This window comes from Mustela putorius, unplaced genomic scaffold (assembly GCF_011764305.1).
Source record: "Mustela putorius furo isolate JIRA1106 unplaced genomic scaffold, ASM1176430v1.1 tig00000281_pilon_pilon_pilon, whole genome shotgun sequence".
In the NCBI taxonomy this organism is placed as follows: Eukaryota; Metazoa; Chordata; class Mammalia; order Carnivora; family Mustelidae; genus Mustela; species Mustela putorius.
This window is the reverse complement of record NW_025421343.1, coordinates 17,183,193-17,204,586: the sequence shown is the minus strand read 5'-3', so window position 1 is coordinate 17,204,586 and position 21,394 is coordinate 17,183,193. Positions and strand designations below refer to the sequence as shown.

Genomic DNA, 21,394 nt, shown 5'->3' with positions numbered 1-21,394 from the left:
TTGGCATAGGAAAGTGGGTGAATGCTAATAAAGTTAGAACATAATACAAAATCCCATATACTATGCATTTTCCTATCATATTGGTGGTAAAGACAGCAGGGACACTAAGCGTTCTGAACTGTAAGCAGCAATCTTGTTGATGACATCTCCGGTCAGAAAGAATGAACATCAATTACTTTCAAGGGGCTAAAAAAACTGAAGGTGATGCTCCAGATATTAAATCCAATGTAATCCGAACTGTGCTCTTGAGCTCATAATCTGCCTTCTTTCCCTCACAAACTCTCAAATATTTCCTCAAAAAACTTTATGTATATTCTTCATTAAAAGAGTGAGTTGAGGGACGCCTGGGTGGCTCAGTGGGTTGAGCAGCTGCCTTCGGCTCAGGTCATGATCCCAGCGTCCTGGGATCGAGTCCCACATTGGGCTCCTTGCTCGGCAGGGAGCCTGCTTCTCCCTCTCTCAGTACTCACTCTCTCTCTCTCTCTCCCTCTGACAAAAAAAACAGAAGTTCAAAAAAAAAAAGAGTGAGTTGACCCCTTATTTTGGCTATTCATGAGGTTCTCAGGAAAAAAAACAGAAGTTCAAATCCAGACAGGCTGAAAACTCTGATAAGACTCAAAAGAAATAATCAGAACTCAAGTGAAATTCTAACAAAATCCATATTTATGTCCGTATATTACCCCAAAACTAATAAAATTACAAAGTTACCCAAACAAAATCCTCAGGATTAGAAAATAAAATGAGGGTGAAAACCAGTACATATAAAGTTTTTAAAAAGCTACAAGAGGGCGCCTGGGTGGCTCAGTCAGTTAAGTGTCTGCCTTTGGCTCAGGTCATGAACCCAGGTTCCTGGGATTGAGCCCTATATCCAGCCCCACACTGCCTTGCATGGGGTTCCCTGCTCAGTGAGGAGTCTGCTTTTGCCTCTGCCTCTGCCCCTTCCTCTGCTCATGCTCTCTCTCTCAAAGAAATAAATCTTTTTTTAAAAATAAAATAAAATAAGCTACTAAAAAAAATAAATAAATAAGCTACGAGAGACCTCCAGTTAATGAAAATATAGAGTAAGCACATTTCATGCTATCCCCCCAACTATTTACAATAGAATCTGCACAAAATTTATAATGCAATTGAAGACTCTGAAAGCTGAGAAAAAGAAGACACTGGCTAGGAACCTGAGAACCAGAAATAACCTATGATGAATTCCCTAGGTGTTTTTGTTTCTTTCACTGTTTCCATAACTAGTTTTTGCATTCTCAAGGGGCCTGCAACTCAGAAATGGCCACAGAAGCAAACCAAGAGAAACCTTGCTCTTTTTAGAAAAATGTCAGGAAAAGAGGGACGAAGCAAGACAGAGACATCTTCACCATACCTGCCCCACTCCAGGAAACACTAGGAAAAAAGTCATGGCCCTAGTTTCCTCTGTATCAGGAGCTGTGGTCTGGAGTCTATGGGCAGAGTTCTATCATTCCCTCTCCGAGGAATAGGTGGCAACACAAGGACTGTGGGCCAGGCCTATTCTGCATGGTGGTAACTAGGTGGTTATCTCCTCCCCTCCTCATCAGGCACGGCAGGTGCAGAGACTATGGACAGACCACTGCTGCTTTCATAGCCAAGAGGCAGCCTCTCTGCACCTCCCCATGGTGCAGGGGGAGGAACACTGGCTTTCATCCTTACTCTACAATAGTAAGGCAGCATACCTCTCCCCTTCTGTCCTCCACAGAAATTATGGGTGGAGCACTGTGTTCCAGCACTACCCTGCAGTAACAAGGCAGTAGCCCCTCTCTGTTCCACCTAGGGAGTGAAAGGAAGAATGGAAAGGAAATAAGAGAAGGATTTCTTAAATATGTGTATGAAATCCTGGGCAGACCTCTGAGTGAGCTATGTGTGAAACTCACCAAAAATAACACAGTAAAAGATCTAAGAACTAAACACTGATCTGTAACACCACTCAGTTCATCAAGCTGGCCTCTGGGTAGCAAAGAAATAGGGGCAGATACAATCTCAATAAGAGCAGACCAAAAAAAAAACCAAGCCCCAGAAATACCTCTCTCCTTGGCCAAAAGAAAATCAGGAAAGGAATAGCTTAACAAGATCAAAAACTTTTAGTGATCTACTCCAGACAAACACCATGGGAAAGGGATGCCTGGGTGGCTCAGTCAGTTAAGTGTCTGCCTTCAGTTCGAGTCATGATCCCAGAGTCCTGGGATCAAGTCCCACAGTCAGCTCCTTGCTCAGTGGGAAGCCTACCTCTCCCTCTGCCTGCTGTTCCCTCTGCTTGCACTCTCTCTGACAAATAAATAAATCTTAAAACAAACAAACAAACAAAAACCACCATGGGAAAAACTATGTCCTACCTCTCAGTCCTGTCAACAAAGTCCAAGTGGGGAGCCTAGATTTCCATTCTCACCTGATTCTAACAAGGCACCAATCTGAACGCTACATAAAGCAGCATTCAGAACTCTCATACACTGTTGAATGCAAGGTTGAAGGGGACATATTGTAAATTGGTACAACCTACATCCTGGAAGACAATTTGGTGCCCCACCCCCCGATGGCCAAATTGAACATGCATAAACTCTGAAGGCTAAGGGACATGTGTAAGAACTTTTTTAAAGCATTACCAGAGGAAACAGCAGAAGCAACACAAACACCCCCAGTGACGATAAAATGGTAAAAGTTTTGATATAACCATACAATGGACTACTAGAGAACAGTGAATAAATACAGCTACACATGGACATAGGTAAATCTAAAAATAAGTAATAATGTTGAACAAAATAATGAAGTCCAGAGAAGATCATATGATATGATCTCCTTTATATAAAAATTGAAATTAAAGGAAAACTGAACAATTTACTCTTTAGTGACATGTACATAACTGCAAAAAAAAAAAACTTGTAATAAAAATAAGATTTTCCTCAATGTATAGAGAGTATGTTAAAAAAACCCAAAACAAATCCAAACCTAGAGCTAACATCAGACTTAATAGTGACAGACTGAAACTTTCCACCTAAGATCAAAAACAAGACAAGGATGTCCACTCTTGCTACTTCTTTAACTCAGTAAATGACATTAACAATGAAAAGCTTTCCAAATAAAAAACAAATATACAAGATTTATTGTAAAAAGTCAGTCTACCCAGGGGGAGGCGGGAAATGAGGATGTAAGTAAGAAAACAGCACCCTACAGACAATAAAGATACTGCCCAAATTGGTGGCCAGTGGTCATTGTAAGGGCCACTTCATTTGTCTTCAAACTGTGTATATGTATTTAAATTTTGCAATCTAAATTGTTAAAAATTAACATAATTCTATATATAAATTTCACAACTGTTAAAAAAAACTATATGGTGAACATACTACACATTTAATAAAACTTTATAAAAACCCTGAGACTTAACAAAGCTACCCATACATCAATTTCAAAACTACATTCTTTATAAAACTTCAGGTTAACTTTTTTCTTTTTTTTTAAATTTACTCATTTATTTTATATATATAATTTTTTTTTTTTTTTAATAATCTACCTATATTCATTAATGAGTCCCCATCTGTGCCAGAAAGCACCAATACATCTAATGGCAATGAGTCCTAGGCCTCCAAATTGGGACCAACCTAACGGAAGACTTCATTTTCTTTCTTCTTTTTTCCTGGGTGGGAACTTCATTTTCAACTAAAAAAAAAATCTTCTGCCAAATTCTACAACCAAATTTAGTATTAGGTCACTAATACAAATATTAAACTAAATTCACATTAAAAAATAATAATCAGGGGCACCTGGGTGGCTTGTCAGTTAAGTGCCTTCAGCTCAGGTCATGCTCCCAGGGTCCTGGGGTTGAGCCCCGCATTGGCTCTCTGCTTAGCAGGGAGCCTGCTTCTCCCTCAGCCCCTGCCTGCCACTTCCCCTGCTTATGATCACCCTCTGTCAAATGAATAAATAAATAAAATCATTAAAAAAGAATGTTTAAAAATAATAATAATCATCATCATCAAGGAGGTGGTCCTACAAAAGGATGAAAGGCTACTTACTACTTACCCGAACCACTCCTGTGTACAGCACCAGGTTTCCACTGCCCTCAAGGACCAGCATGGTATCTATCTTCTGAGAGAAAGACAAACATTTTATTTGCCAATCTGTGCAAATTATAAAACATAATGATTTTCAACTCTCAAGAAATGTGCCCACATTTACCTCCACTGGTGCTGCATCCTTTGCGTGTATGTTGGTGATGGACCCAAAGATGAGCTGAGTTTTATCATTACTCTCTTGAAACTTTACACAGCTAAATATTAAAATAAAAAGAGAAACAAACTACTGATATGTGCAACAACTTATAGTGATCTTTAAGGTATTATGCTGACTGGGAAAAGCCAATTTCAAAAGGTTACATATTGTATAATTCCATTTACGTAACATTTTCAAATGACAAAAATTTTAGAAAAGGAGAACAGATCCCTGGTCGCTAGTGGTTAGGGATCGGGTGGGTGGGTTTAGTGTACGGGACTATAAAGGAGGGACATCTTTGAGGTAATAAAGAAGTTCTATATCTTGACTGTGATATTTACATAAATTTACACATGAGAAAATTTCATGGAATTATAAACATACAAATGAGGACACGTAAAACTAATGAAATCTGAATAAGATTTGCGGATAGTACCAATGCCAAGTTCCTTATTTTGATAATGTACTATAATTATATAAGATGTTACCCTTGGGAGATAAAGAGTACAGGGTACACAGGACTGCCCCCCTACTATTTTGCAACTGCCTGTGTTTTATAATTATTTTAAAATAAAAAGGTAAGTAAGTAGACAAAAGATATGAATACACATTTTTACCTAAAAGATAAATGACTGGCCAGTAAGAACATGAAAAGATGCTCAACATCATTAAGTCATTGGGGAAATGCAAATTAAAAACACTTCATCACATGCACTAGAATGGCTACAAAGAGAAGGACAACACGATAAAGAAAGTGGAACCCTCATAGATTGCCAGTGGGAATATAAAAGGATGTAACCTATTTGGAAAACAGTGGCAACTTCTTAAGAAGTTAAACATGAATTTTTACTGTTCAACCCAACAATTCCACTCCTAGCTATCTCAAGAAAAAAGAAATCATGTATGTCCACACTAAGATTTCTGCTCCAATGTTCACAGGGCCATAACTCACTATGGTCAAAAAGTGGAAACCATGTCCATCAACAGATGAATGGATAAACACAATGTTGTATATCTACATAACGGACTACTACACTGGGAGAGGAATAAAGTTCTCATACACATTACAACATGGTGGATCCTAGAAAATATTACGCTAAGTAAAAGAAGCTAGCCACAAAAAACTACATTTGGCATGATTTTATAAAATCTCCAGAAAAGGCAAATCTACTACACAGAAAGCCTACATACAGAGTGGTCACCTGAAGTTGAGAATCAGAAGAGAGACTAACTGCCAATCAAACACAAGGGTTCTTTTTAAGGGGACAGAAATGTTATAAAACCTGATTATAGTGATGATGATTGTGTTAACTGTAATTTTACTAAAAATCACTTAATTGTACACTTAAAAAATGTCAATTTTTTGGCATGTAAATTTTCTTTTTTTAAAGATTTTATTTATTCATTTGACAGAGATCACAAGCAGGCAAAGAGGCAGGCAGAGAAAGAGGAAGGGAAGCAGGGGAGCCTAATGCCGGCCCGATCCCAGGACCCCAAGATCATGACCTGAGACGAAGACAGAGGCTTTAACCCACTGAGCCACCCCAGTGCCCCTGGCATGTAAATTATTTCAGTGAAGCTACTAAAGTTAAAAAAAGCAAAAAGAAAAAGCAGCCCTAAGTTTATTTGTACAGAATCAAAGGGAAGTAGGCGTACTTACCGTAACTGAAGCTCAGACTCCACTAAAAAGCATAAGAACTTCTGCCCACATAGGTCAGATGTAATAAACACTTTTGAGGCCTGTGAATTTTTCTCTCTGTAGTAGATACATTAATAAAGTAACTGTCAGCATTGGTTCCAAAATCTGCCACTGTAACTCTTAATGAAAATACCCTGCAAGAAATCTTAAAACTACTTGGACCAAGCAGTAACACTGAAGACCCCACAACACTTCTAAGACTGGAACTTCATGATCTCTGAGATTCCTTTCAGTTCTTTGATTCTGAGTCCATTCTATAGCTTTTGGGGGAATAAATTATAATAAATTTAATCATTAACAATGACCTTTTTAATTCCATACTAGTAAAGTTATATACTGTTAAAGATGCAAACTTGGGATTCCTATCCTTTAAAGGTTGTAAGGGGTCACACCTCTTATAACATGACCTCTCCTATTCATCCTCTCTCAGATTAGGCTCTACTTTATCCCTCTTTCTGAAACCATATCTCTAATTTCCAAAGATTTCTTTCTGGAGTGGTACAGAATTCTGTAAAATAATAATCTGCAATATATTAAATTTACCAACAGATATTTAAAGATAAACAATTTTTTTTTGTAGGAAACTTTTTTTTTTTTAATTTTTTTTTTATTTATGAGGAACAAATATATTTTTATCCCCAGGGGTACAAGAAAGACTTCAACACTGTTTAAATTCAAACTTTTATTTCATTTACACTTTACTATTCCAGGGAAGCCCCTAACACTGTAACACTTTACTTTCCACACTTTACTATTCCCTAACCCCTAAGAACATGCATTTGCCTTCTGCATAACAGAGAAAATGGGACTGTAAGGCTTGAGACCAGCCTCCTGCCCTATGTATCTAATAACCATCACTACCTTTTGCCTTTCTCCTGAAGGCTAATCTCTCTGCTTGCGCTCCTTTCTGGTTCCTCGTTCAATCTGTCATTTCCTCTCTCCAGTACTTCCGATGCTTTCCCTACACTGAGTATCATCCTTGCAGCCTACTCTCTCTTTGAAGATGGACTGAATAATAAATGATATAAAGGACTTACTGTTAATTGGGTGTAAAAAATGGTATTGTGGTTAGGTAAGATGTCCGTATATTTTAGAGATACTCACTGAGGTATTTAGTCACAAAGACTAATTTTCTCATGTAATTCAGCAGGAACAAAACTCTCTCTTGACACTGAGACTCCCTCTAATATTGTATCCCCATCCCCAATCCATAAAATAATCTATATGTCAACGTTCACTTCCTCAGTCCCCATTCACGTCCTTCCACTCCACAGCACCTCTCCCAAGTGCTCTGGCCAAGGTCACCAACGAACTCACTGCCAACTAGGTATGTCCTGAGTTCTTCGCTTAGTGCCACACCTTACCAACACCTGACAATACTGGCAACTTTCTTTCTGAAAGGCTCTCTTTTCCATTGTCCCATGACACTTCTGCTGCCTCTCACACCTAAGCTTTCTTGCTGTGTCTCTCTATAGCAGTTGTATTTTTTCTCTTTTTACCCCCAAAAACTTAGGTTTCCAAGACTTCAGTCCCTAGCTCTCTTCTGACTCTACACAACCAGATCTATTTTTTGGAGGTCTCGGACCCCCTATGAGAATCTAATAAATGTTAAAACCCTTTCCTTAGGAAAACTCTTATAAACTAACGTGCACATGATTACTGTAAGATGCTAGGTCACTAGGCCCTCTGCAACCACAAGCTCATCCCCAGGCCCTCCAGGAACCCGATGTCTACACGATCCTTAACTTCTAATCCACCTCCCTTGTCTCAATCACCACGTACAAGCCAACAACTCCCACATTTATTGCTCTGCTCTTTCCCCTAAGTTTATGACCCACACATAAAGCACCTTAACAGCCCTCATCAAACAGAGCAGCCCTAAAGGGCGATCTTTCTCTCAACCGTCCCCATTCCCAACCCTTGCCCTTCCTTCCAGCATAAGCAAAGTGAGAGCATTTGTATATATCACACACTCATACTTCTAAACTTCTGTTCTGATCATCCTGCCTACTGCACACTTCTTCCCTTTCCTACCCAGCAAATACCTATTATTCATCTTCCCAAAGCCCTACCAACAGAGTAGGCAGTGCCTCTGTGTCACCAACTTCAGCTGTCTCTTTTTCAGGATAGGGACAGTGACCAATTTGCCTGTTAACCCACAGCCACTAGCATACACACTGGAACTGGCTGAATGAATGACTGATCAAAGACAACATAAAAGGAGAAAGACCACCCAGAATAGAGGTCTAAATTGCATATCCCAGAAACAACTCCTGACACTCAACTAACATAAAGATAGAACTTTAAAAAAACACTAATAAAACCCCTAGTTCCTTAATCTACAGAAATTAGTTGCTTCTCTCTAAAACATCAAACACCTCAAATCTAAGAGATTCTTACTACTATAAAGAAATAGGAAATGATAAAAGAATACTTTTATAATCACTTTTAATATCATTAATAGCCTGAAACTGAGGCAGCCTTAAGATTTATCTCTACATTTTTATAAGTATTAATAACTGATTATATTAAAAGACTAAAGGAAACTCTGAGCAAAACACCAAGGGTTTTCTAAGACTTGTACCAACATTTTTCTTTGAATATAAAAATATATATCTCCCAAACCTTATGTTAGTAATCGTTTCTGTCCATAAATGGTCAATACAAAGTTCAGGAACAATTGGCTCTGTTTCTGGCGCAAGGAAGGAGCCATTAGAATTACTATTTGGAGAATGAGAAATACTATGTCTCTTTGGAGACTGATTATGGCTTGAAAGGTTGAACCTCTGCACCCCTGAAAAAGAGTGTACTCCTAAGGCAGGAGAATGAGCACGACTGCAAAATAAACAGAGAGAGGGCATCACAATTAACAAGGCAGGCTGACAGAACATGCTTTCCAATCACACTTCCTGAAACTCTTATGTAACAACTGCATTCCTGGTATAATCTCTGTCAGGAATAAATTTTTTTTAAGGGGAATAACTACTTAAATGGCTCACATTACGTGTTTTATTGTATTCTAAAGATTTAAATTCTTCTTAAAATTCAATCTTTATCATTTTAAAAAGGAAAATTTATTCATTTCTGCCTCAGAACATGAACTGTTTTTATATTCAGAAAGGTCCAAACTACATTCCTACATATTGATATGTACATACCAATAAAATATGTCCCCCCATTACCAGATAGATAAAAATGAAAAAGCTCAAAGACCAAAAACAAGAAAGGAAAGAGAAACCAAAATATTTTTGCAATTAATATTCATCAAATTGCTGCCACTTATTGATGGAAATGAGGCAACGAATCTTATGACAAGCACAGGCAGCTTCTAAATAAGACTCACTTTAAAAAAACTAACTTTTACTTAGCAACACGACTGGGATAATCACTATTTTCCCTAAAAAAACCCAAGAGCTATCAACAGAGATTTTAAATCCTTCAAAACATTAAAAGAAAGTTTGAAAAGAAGGTATCTCTTTCTTGGGATATCTTGTTTAAAACAAGGAAACACTTCCACACTTAATTCCCACCTTAGAGCTGCCATGTTGGAAATAGAAGGTGAACGAGAGTGTAGACTGGGTGAGGAGGTCGAGCGACTCTGACTGTGAATGGAGGAGTAATTCTGGAAAGGTGAAGCCACGGGGGAATCTCCTTTGGAGAGGCTTCTGAGGTGTGCTGTGAGGGAGCTACTACTGGCCACATTCTGTGGGGTTCCCCCCTGTTCAGAGAACTTTAAGACAACATTCTCTTCCTTAAGTCAAAATGATGAGAAGGAGGAAAAAAAAGGCAATAATTAGATTAAAAGGGTAATTTCCTGGTGAGAATTCAGGGTAGAAGCCAGTTATTAAAGACACAATACTTCTTTTTTCCTAAGAAGCTCAATGCATTTCACAAATGATTCTTCCAAATACATGTGAAAAGTTTTCAGTGTTAACTATCCTTTCATGCTAAGGAGTGACTTGCCATTATCCTTACCTCTGTTTTGACTCTCCGAAGAGCCCACACAGAATGCAAACTTTGAACAGTGTCATAGGTCATTATAATGGAGGGGTCAGTGTTGAGAAAAACAATTTTCATTGCATGATCTACAACATACTGTACTCTTGATGTACCAAAAAGACCTTAAAGATAAAATAGAAATGATCAGGTATTGAATAATGAACTTCATAAGACAGTTCTTCATGAAATGACTTTCTGTAATTCCTAAAGAGAAACCCAGCCAATTAACACACAAAAATCCACTAATATACAATTACCGTGAATTTTTAAATTTACTTTGGGCAACAACTTCTCAACCTACATACAGAATATATTACAAGTTTCAATTCACATACATGCAATTACATGTTGAAGATGCATGCTGACTCACTATCCCGTGGGCCACAGGTAGGTCTGTGACTACTCAACAACTAACTGATCTGCAAACTGCCATCAACTATCCTGCCATGTTTGACCTCTTGACTGTTTTTCTTCCGTATGAAATCTGTCCCCTGTAATAACTATTCAAACAGAGCTGAACAGTACACTATTTACTAAGTATACTTGCAAAATAAGTTTTTCCTAGTGAGTTTAGCTTTTACTTCTACAGTACCCTGAATTGATTTCTATAACCTTCTCTGACAGCTTCCTAAATGCCTCCCTTCCCTCCCAGTTAAAATATTTTTAAATTTTAAATATTTTATAAAAATAAGAGGTATTTTATAAAGAAACAAATAAAAATCACTCATAATTCCACCATCTCAAAATATCCACTCTTAATACATTAGGGAATATTCCCTTTTTAGTGTTTTTTTCCTACATGTATACACACACTTTTTATGCATTTACAAAAATTAGAATCACTGTACCTAGTTTTATATTCTACTTAACATTATGCACAAGCAATTCCTGAGGTCATTAAATATTGTTCAAAAACATGATCAATAATGGTTCACACCATCCTAACATGTTTATTTAGGTTGTCTGTAATCGTTACCAGTATAATACAGAATTATCAACACACTTTTCAGTATAAGGCCAGAGAATAAATAGCTTAGGCTTTGTGGACCACATAATGACTGTTGCATGTTTTTTTCTACAACCCTTTAAAAAGATTAAAACCATTCTTAGCTCATAAGCCATAAAAAAACAAGCTGTTGGCTGGATTTAGAACCGTGGGCTGCAGTTTACCAAGCCCTGATACACAAGATTAAAAACCTCAGCGGAATTTCAGAATATGTTCTTGAGATAAAGTCCTACAAGTAAAATTGGTCAAAAAATATAAACACTTTTTTTCAGTTTTCAAGTCCTCATTATTTATAATTACCTATCATGTTTGGCCACATTTAAATTTTTAAGATAAGCAACTAGAAATACCTTAGGAAATACTAAAAGTTCTGCATCTCAGTAAATTTTTTTATTATGAGCACAGAAAATGAGTTATTAAAATTTACACAGAAGAGGCCTAAGAACCTATACTTTTTTCTTCAACAACAAAAAACAATTATAGTTCATTTAAATATTGTTCATTTACTTATGAATGAAGAACAGAATCCAGTCATCTACAGATAGGGTAGCAAATATATCAATATTCCTGATTGATTATAGGCCCTATTTTTAATAAAAGAATAACTATTAATACAATTAATAACATTTAATAACATTTAACAATAAAATTGTTAATAAAATAACAATTAAAAACAATACCATAGTATTCAAGTTGTTGCTTTAATATAATTTTTCATAATAAAAATGTTTAAACTACATTATTTCTATAAAACAAGCCCAATTTTCATAAAGCTCTTCCATTTCCTCCTATCCCCCAAATTTAAAAAAGTTTATGTGAAAGAATTTATTTTAAAAAAAGGAATGAAAGAATTTATAAAAATACACTTACTTCCGGATTTACAAACAAGTGGGGTTATTTCATCTAGTGGATGCAACATGCTGAACATAGTGGGTAAAGGTTCTCTAGTAATAAACAAATAATCAGTCAATCACCAACACAAAATGATTCCATTTATGTGCAAATTTTGTACTTTCCTTGCAAAGAAATATCTTCTCCAGATTATACAAGCAACTAGAAATCCATCATCTCAAAATGCAAGCCTCTAAACTTTTTACATACTATTTCTCACAGTATCTTCTATTTCATTCCTGGAAATATCTCTTCTTGTACATGGTAATTCTATGCATTCACACACACAGGGAAATCAACACAGCCCAGGGAATCTCTACATACAGGAATCATCACATTACAGAGCCAATGGAGTAATAAGCATAAGGCAGTCTTTTTTTTTTTTTTTAACCTTCCTTGGTGGCAGTGTGTCTCTGGCAGCTAAGAAAGAAATTTGGTGTCCTATATCCATTTACAAAAAAGTGTCACAAAAAAGGAAGAAAAACATTGAGTGAATAAAAAGGCTGTATTTTTTTAAGGAGTGATTTTAAAAAGGACAAAAAAACAGGCCTTCTGTCTAAACACAGAAAGATTAAAATCTACAAGCAATTTTTTTAAAAACAGTGTCTATTACTTACACCAGACTATGACAAGAGAGCTCACAATTTATTAGGGAGACAAGGTAAACATGCTACCAATAAGCACCTATCATTTGTTGTGCATCTAATATGTACTAAATCTTACATCATATATTACATACGTCAGCTCATTTAATCTTTGCATAAATCCTAAGAGATAAATGACAGTACTTCTGTGACAGATAAGGAAACTAAAGCTAAGAAAGCTCTACTGACTTGCACAAAGTAACACAGTAAAACAGTGATGGCTCTAAGAACAATCTTCATATCCGCTGAGTATATGCTCGTTTAATTTTACTATGGAGGAGAGGAGGGAAGCAGTAGATAAAATTAAGTGCCATGTTGGAAGAAGCCCTCATAAGTGTACAGTACTGAGATGAGAATATCACATTTATCTATGCTGTCAGCACAGAAATTATCATCATCCTGAACTTTTAGGTAAACAATATTACCTCAAAACCAGCACCAAAAAAGCCCAAATAATAATATACTGAACTGAGTAAAATGGATACCTGGGTAGACCTGGAGGTACCTCATGTGAGGAACTGCTTCGTTCAAACAACAATCCATATTTGGTGGGCCAAACATTTGCAACCTATCAGGTAAAAGGATAGGAAAAAACAAAAGTAAAAGAAATTACTCTTTGTAACATGTGCTTAGGAAACTGTAGAACATTAAGATTTTCTTCCAACTTAAAGCTTCACAAAACAATGTGATCATTAACAACATTTTTTTAAAGTCCAAGACAAAATCAAATTTAAGAAAGAGTGCAATCAGAAATTCCTGCCACTGGCTAATAACAGTACCAAAATGACAATGTGATGATGGGAAACAGGAAAAAGACAATAATCTTCTTCACATGCTTTAATATTCCAAAATGCTTTCTTTTTATAACTTAAACTGAAAAAAATCTCTCAGGAAAAAAACTCCATAATCCACTTCATTAAATAATTTATTTTTTATGCAAAGGATGGAAAACTGGATTAAAACTGTTAAAATTTGGTTACTTTATTTGAATAAAAATGCCGGTCTTAATTACTACAAAGTGTAAGAATAGCAATAGTTCTGCACCTAATTAATTCAAGAATATTCTACAACAAAACACAGAAATAGTGAAATACTCAACTTACCTGAAAAGGTAAAGAAGCTATGTAATCCTTTCCTTCTATGCTATGCATGTTGATACACGAGCTTTGCAATATACATATGCATTTTTCTACTTCATCACTACCTGAAAAGAAATGATACAAGATTTATGCATTAAAAAAAAAAAAACCTCAACAATAACAAACTACAATTCCCAACAGGACAAGTTATTTAACATACCATTAAAAAAATGATTAGGCTAAATCACTATTATTAGTGGCTACTTACTTTGAACAACAACAACAAAAAATAAGCAAGGAGATAAACATTTGGAGTAAGATGAAGTAAAATTTCAAAAAGAAACTTACTGTAGGCCTTCTCAGACTTATCCTGTGATATGATGAAGTCACACCACAATGCCTAAAATCAAAACAAAATGCTTACCTGAGAAAATTGTATCTAAATAACAACCTATTCAGTAATGGTATCTGATTAATAACAATTACACCTACATAATACCTGTCTCTCCTTATCAGCTCAATACATACACCACTGGAACAAAAAAGAATAAGGTAAAATAAAATCAGATTAATGATAAAAATAAGGAAAGACAAACGGTGTTTGCAAATAAGTTTTAGAAAGCTAAAGAGTTATCAGAAGAGTTCAAAATTGCAAAGCCATTTTATAATCTCCAGACTTACCCAATGATCTTAACATTCTCAGACTCTCCTAGACTCATTTTAGAAAAAAGCTTTAGAAAAATTAACATTTTCCTTTCTTAAAGGCCCCTCTTAAAAAATACAAATTAAGAAAAACCATTAGACTTCAACTGGCATGCTTGACAATCCCTTATTGAAACTGTTTAACAGCATTTTTATGTTTTATTTTTTTAATTATGGTAAAATATATGCAACATAAAACTTACCACTTAAACCATTTTGGGGGGGGTGGCGAGAAAGAGGGAGAGAGAGAATCTTAAGCAGGCTCCATGCCCAATGCAGAGCCAGACTTGGGGCTCAATCTCATGACCATGAGATCATGACCTGAGCAGAAAATGAGAGTTGGATACTTAATCAACTCAGCCACCCAGGCACCCCTACTTATAAACAATCTTAAGAGAAAGGAGACAAGAAAAAGAGACAATATATCTAACCACATACCAATGGAATCTAATGAACAGACAATCATTCTTGGGAGAAATTAAGATGGAAACACAGAAGCAAAGAACTATCTGTACATCATCAAATCCATTTTTCACATCTATACTAACCGTATGAATTACATAGAGAAAAATCATCATCAAAAAGATCACTGGCAGGGCATCTGGGAGGCCTAGTTGGTTAAACATGCCAACTCTTGATTTCAGCTCAGATTGAGATCTCAGGGTCATGAAACTGAGCCCCACCTAGGTCTCCATGCTGGATGTGGAACCTGCTTGGGATTCTCTCTCCCTCACCCTCTGCCCCTTCCCCAGCTTGCAAAAGCATATGTATGCATGCGTGTACTCTCTGAAATAAATAAATAAAATCTTTTTAAAAAAAGATCATTGACTTTATTTTTTTTAATTAAATTTATTTATTTTCAGCATAACAGTATTCATTATTTTTGCACTACACCCAGTGCTCCATGCAATCCGTGCCCTCTCTAATACCCACCACCTGGTTCCCCAACCTCCCAGATCACTGACTTTAACACTTCTGAACACATGCCCTCAGGTTTCAAAATAATTCAGTTTATCTTTCCCAATAAACTGTTAGTGCTCATCAGGAAAAGAGTTAATGGAAAAATAATAAATAAGTAGTATCAGGTACAAAGGTTTCAGTGTATACCAATAAGAAATTTAATATTAGTCAAAAGCCTCATCTCATAAACAGCTTAACAATCCAACTACTATAAATGTATTCCTTTTTCCCTCAACTTTCTTTCTAAAAATCCTCAATAAGTTGAAGTAGTACACTGAAAATCTGTCTCACCTAAATCTAAGTTACTAATATTTCACACTATCTGTTTGTGTTCATGTGGGATTGAGGAGGCACATGTGGATCATGTCATGACACTTTACCCCTCAACATTTTATCATGCACTTACTACAAATAAAGATGTTTTCCTATACCCACAAAATCATCATCCTGCCTAAGAAAAACTTTCTAACATCACTTAATACCCAGTCTATTTGCAAGTTTTACAAATTTTCTCAAAAAATGTCTTTTTGGCCAATTTTCTAAAACCAGGATTCAATTGGAAGTTCATTCAACAAGTTTCAAAAAATACTGCATTTGATGCCCCTTTACTCTTTTTTAACTAGAGCAGTCCCCACCTTTTCTTTCTTTCTCCCTACCTTTTTTTTGTCCCTTTTTTTTTTTAAAGATTTTACTTATTTATTTAACAGAGTTCACAAGTGGCAGAGAGGCAGGCAGAGAGAGGGAGAAGCAGGCTCCCCACCGAGCAGAGAGCCCGATACGGGGCTCCATCCCAGGACCCTGGGACCATGACCTGAGCCTAAGGCAGAGGCTCAACCCACTGAGCCACCCAGGCGCCCCTGTCCCTAACTTTTTAAAGAAACCAGAATTGTAGATTATCCCCCGCAAATGTTTTCTCATAGTGTTTTTTTTTAACTTTTTATTATGAGAAATTTCAAATATGTATTAAATAAAAGGAATAGCAAAGAATTCCCATCTGCCAGCTTTAATAATTATCAAGCTTTGGCCATTCTTGTTTCATCTACACCTCCAACCCACTCCTCATTTCCTGATATTTTAAAAGCCGATCCTATTATCCCCATGTTTCCTAAAACTAAAAGTTAACTCTAGATAGTCAAGTATTTCTGGGAAGAAAACTTAGTAGATGACAACATGTATTTCATGCTGCATGACAGCTTGAGGTGTGTATTACTCCTTTGCCTCACTACCAGTGCCAATAAAGTCAATCAATGTGGTTGAGGCAGAGACCAACGATATCTCCCAAGTAGAGATACATTTGTTCCTTCACATTAACAAGTAAGCCACAGGGTGACACCTTGGTGCCATGGTCGCATCCTTTTACTCAGTAGTGTTAGTGTCCATTAACAATCACTGTCTATTACCAGTTTACACTGGAGGTTAAAAAATGGTAACTTCTTTTTTTCTTTTTTTTTTAAGATTTTATTTATTTATTTGACAGACCGAGATCACAAGTAAGCAGAGAAAGCAGGCAGAGAGAAAGGAGGAAGCAGGCTCCCCGCACAGCAGAGAGCCTGATGTGGGGCTCGACCCAGGACCCTGGGTTCATGACCTGAGCCAAAGACAGAGGCTTTATCCCTCTGAGCCACCCAGGCTCCCAAAAAATGATAATTTCTAATCCTACCATTCCCTTTTAATTTATTCACCAGCATTTTATAAATAAGGGTTTTCCCTCATTAAATGGAGATGGACTGCATGTCTTCCAAAAAGGCAGGGCAAGTGCTTAATTCTTTCCCTTTAATTACCAATTTTAGAAGAGTTGGTTTTAATAGTCAACTATAATGATAGCAAAGTAGGCTATTTTCCTTTCCCTTTCTATTACTCTGAACCCAAATTTTTATTCAATACTCTGCAACCAATTATAATCATCATGTGTTAAAACATTTTTGTACCCTTACCATCTTATAAATTTTTATTGATAATAAATCAAATTAATTAAGGATAATGTTTAAAGATTATCATTAAACTGACAAAGGACAGAATTTAAAAAGTGAGGACAAAGAAAACAAGTGAAATTTTTATTTTCCTACTATTATCTTCGCTACATTTTTAAATATATGTCCAGCTGCTGGGCTCATTCAACTATGTTTTCATCATTTCTGTTAAATTCTAGGACAAAAGCTTTTCTTTAAAAAAGTTTAAATAGTCAATGAAATGCCAAAATTCCAATCAACTCACCTGTTGAACAGGGCTGTCAACTGTAAACGCTTTATAAACAGCCAATGCCTGGCTTTTACTTCCTTTGCTCCAGATCACCATATTTCCAGCCACATAAAGTTCCTCGTCATAATCCACTTCTTCTCCAATTTCACTGACGCCTTTCCTTAACTGCCAGCTTTCCTTAAAAATTAACAAATGTAAGACATGTTAAAGCACTCTCTTTTACAAGAGTATGTAACAAGATTTATTAATTAAATCAAATGGTCATCCAGATACAAGTCTCCTACTCTCTCTCTGCCTGTGGAGTAAGACTCAATCTCTCAGAAGGTCTGGTGCCGCTGATTAACAGAGTGGGTGTGTATTACAAATCTTACATGACTTCATGAACAAAAATGTATTCAAAATTCTCTATATTAACTGCCTTATAACACATTAACCTGCCAAAAATATAAACAAACAAAAATAATCCTTATCTATAGAATGAAACCAACATACTTGGGAGACTAAAAGGCTGTATTAAGCATATGTGGGGATGATGGAAAGGGAGTAGTGAGATACACATGGGAATCACCAGCAGAGTTAATGCATAATACAGATTTCCCTGTTTCACGACTGCATATACGCTCACCTTCCTTCCCTTTTCCTAACCATCAAAAGAAATGGGAACCAGAAAGGTTTAAAGTTCCCCTCTCTGAGATTTTGGTATCACAAAGGGATAGGAAAAGGGCATAAGGTAGGAAAGACTGATTTTCTGACACACGCTTGCATCTCATTCCCCTAATTTATCTACTTGTGTAGCAATTCTTTTCTCCTCTAGAAACATACAGGTCTTTTGCAGTAGGGACCATTTCTAACTCTACAATCTACTCATCAAATAACATGAATCTGGTCACTACATACTAAGTGAAGAGGAGACCTAAATGAATATGGTCTAAAATAGACCATAATCATACTACTGAAACTGACACTCATTATGACACCATGAGTTACACATGTCTAAATAAACAGTTATGTGGATCGCCTGGGTGGCTCAGTGGATTATGCCTCTGCCTTTGGCTCAGGTCATCATCTCAGGGTCCCAGGATCAAGTCCCACATCGGGCTCTCTGATCAGTGGGAAGCCTGTTTCCTCCTCTCTCTCTCTCTCTGCTTGCCTCTCTGCCTACTTGTGATCTCTGTCAAATAAATAAATAAAATCTTTAAAATAAATAAATAAACACTTATGACCCTAAAATACAATAATGTCATTATTTTAGCCTTGACTGAAATTTGAATCTCTACTCTACAAGTTGCATCATATTCCTTTCTGTTGCATCTGAGTAGCCTTAAATTACAAAGAGATCACATCACTCTACATTTCAAAAATATATTGGGAAGCTTAATGGAACCTTCTGTTTCTCGTGTATTGTAACCTCCTGAAGGGATCCCACCAAGCCAGCAGCACCATCAGAAGACCATAACTCAGATGCTGGCTGTAGCTGGCGAAGCTGAAGGTTCAAAGCATTAGGGTGGTGCTTGCAGTGGTCTCGACCGAAAGGAACAAATTCCTGCAAATCCCCGGCTGCAATCATCGTTGCCCTTTCTTCATAGAAGTTCGACATGGGTTCCAAATATCAACATTATTTCTGCATGAATTCAAACACATTCTGGTCAGCTTCTAACATCAAAACCAGAATAAAAATACCATAAAAGTTTACAGAAGAGTCATTAATCCTTAGATGAGTGTCAAACAATCCTATCATATTGTAGGTATACAAGTAATCATAACATCAAAAGGCCCTCCAGATTTCATGAGAAGCATACTAAAAGGATCACCGGCATATTGAAACAACAACAAAAAAATTACTTCTAACTCATCAGTAGTTGAAGTACTGCTTTTGGTTGACCAGTCCACAAAAGACCTAATAAACTCTCAAGTGTCATCCACAGTTTTGACACCCCAATTCATTTAAACATGAATTACAACCAATTCCAATTTTTGGTCAAACCAGAACCAAGGCAGGAATAATCCTGGCCATGAAATATTCCTGCTTGTAGCAAATTTAAGAGTGCTAGCTTTTAATCTATTACAGCACAGTTCATTAGATGTAGATGAGCTGTGGGTGGAAAAATACTTCTTTACCTCCAAAACATTTCTGTATACAGCAACCGACAGCTAATAAAATTCTGATACTCTGCAATATGGTATGTAAAGTGGAAGCCAGTTCTGTCTGAGACAACACCGACATTAGAAATAGGTTTTGTGGCAACACATTTAAACAGCAATCCTCGAACAAAGAAATCAAAACAAACACTTGATGTCAACACCACAGACAACGTTTAGTATCTGGAAAGCACTCAAAATGAAGAGTTTAATTAAATTTGATTTAGAGTTCTCATTTGAGGTGTTTTTTTGGGCATCAGTAGTTTTCCTTGCTGCACTATCTCAAAGCCTCTCTAGCTCCTATGCAGCAACCAGGGTTGCAAACCTATTTTGCTGTGAATTAACATTATTCCTGAGACAACTGTATGTCACAATGGTGGCACTTACTTCCTCCTGCTAAAATTCAGAATTGAGAACAGTTGAATTTAGGACATAACTAATAACGTGCCTTATAAAACTTACAAGAAAACAACAAAACTCTGCTGGTCTTCCTATTTCCTAGTCAACAGGACAGCCAGCATTAAACTTGCGACTTTATCCAACTTCAGTTGTGCAATTTCGAAATGTTATTCTATTAAAACTTTGAGAAAATTACATTATTACAAAATTATTTTAACAGTGCAGTATCTTTTTGTACGATTAAAACATATTTAATACCTTTATAGTAACCCAAATTTCTATATGCTTACTTAATAGGGCAACATAAAAAGCTACATATAAAAGTACTATATTACATTGATAAGCTATAAATCAAGTTATCGGCATTGTTTACAATAAACAAAAACTACCCTGCCAAAGGTAACCACAAAACTGCTTCGAGGAGAGACCCAAATGCATAGGAAAGGCATCATGCGTAGAGTCTCCGCAAAAAGGCAGAGCAGGAACAGCCTCTTTAGGGTTAGATGAAACCCAACAAGCTAAGCCCCTGGGCCTCAAAAAATCCTGACCGAGAAGCAAGGGTCCGATATAGAAGCTGAGGCCCACATGGGACACTGCGTCTAGCTCTGGAAGGAAGTCGGCGAGGAGCGGCACGAGGAGGTGCACCCCGGAAAGCCCAGTCCGCAGGCCGGGGGCCACTTGGCGCAAACGTGCGCTCAGGGCCTCCCCTAGGCTCCCTGCCCTCTGGTCACCAAACGCCGGTCAGCTCGTGGCGGGTGCAGGGTCACAGGGCACGCGGTGAACCACCGGGCGCTGCGGGCCCAGGCCCACACCTGTGTAACTCGGGACGCGTCAGGCGCAGCGAGCCCCGGCTGCTCCCCGGAGGCGCGGGGCCGAGGGGGCCCGAGGGCAGCGGCGGGGTCGGTCACGGTGACTCCTCGGCCGCTGCAGCTTCTCATTCCCTCTCCCTCCCCTATTCCGGAGGAAGAACGGGCAGCAGCTACTGGCGCGACAGCGAACGACAAGCAGGTACAGGCAGGAGTGCTAGGAAGCCACTCAGGCGAGATGTTCAAATGAACGCGTCCATCTTGGCTTTCCCGTCCTGCCTCGCGCAGGGGCGGGGCGGGGTGGAGCGTCGCGGGTGGCGCGCGGCCGGGCCTGGGTCCTAGCGCCCGCGCAGCTGGGAAAGAAAGTGTGAGGCAGGATGTGCAGGGTGCTTCATCTCCCTGCGCGCAACGTGGATCTCCGAATCCGGCCTGTGTCTGCTGGAGTGTGTACCGTGATAGGTCCCTCCTGGCATCCAAGATCTTTCTCCAGGTCATGTCATTACAACTGAAACTGCCTCTTAACTCTGAATGAGGAGGTATTCAGGCTAGTTTCACTCCAGTCTCCTGTCCCCAAACGGGAGCTATGTACTTCCAGGCTTAGGACAGAAAGGGACGTGCTGATTTTCTCTCTTTGGCAGGGCACTTTA

The 21,394-nt window shown here is 37.6% G+C and overlaps 1 protein-coding gene across 7 annotated transcripts in view; it reads right to left on the bottom strand.

Annotated features, from left to right (window-relative positions):
• Nucleotides 1–21,019, bottom strand: part of ANAPC1 (anaphase promoting complex subunit 1) — a 102,566-nt gene extending 81,547 nt beyond the window's left edge. For 3 of the 7 annotated variants that reach the window (XR_006606467.1, XM_013045005.2, XM_045079145.1), the window contains exons 1-14: nucleotides 20,754–21,019; nucleotides 20,005–20,122; nucleotides 18,788–19,024; nucleotides 17,419–17,580; nucleotides 13,891–13,942; nucleotides 13,567–13,667; nucleotides 12,949–13,031; nucleotides 11,799–11,872; nucleotides 9,899–10,044; nucleotides 9,454–9,674; nucleotides 8,549–8,758; nucleotides 5,885–5,980; nucleotides 4,192–4,282; nucleotides 4,036–4,101 (exon numbers count right to left, since the gene is read on the bottom strand). Coding sequence is in view for 6 of the 7 variants with exons in the window: in XM_013045005.2 (XP_012900459.1) it covers nucleotides 4,036–4,101; nucleotides 4,192–4,282; nucleotides 5,885–5,980; nucleotides 8,549–8,758; nucleotides 9,454–9,674; nucleotides 9,899–10,044; nucleotides 11,799–11,872; nucleotides 12,949–13,031; nucleotides 13,567–13,667; nucleotides 13,891–13,942; nucleotides 17,419–17,580; nucleotides 18,788–19,000 (1,515 nt within the window). In the remaining variant the exon portion in view is untranslated. The other 4 variants (XM_045079144.1, XM_013045006.2, XM_004770989.3 and 1 more) reach the window with 4 other exon arrangements.
• Nucleotides 21,020–21,394: the final 375 nt, after the last annotated feature.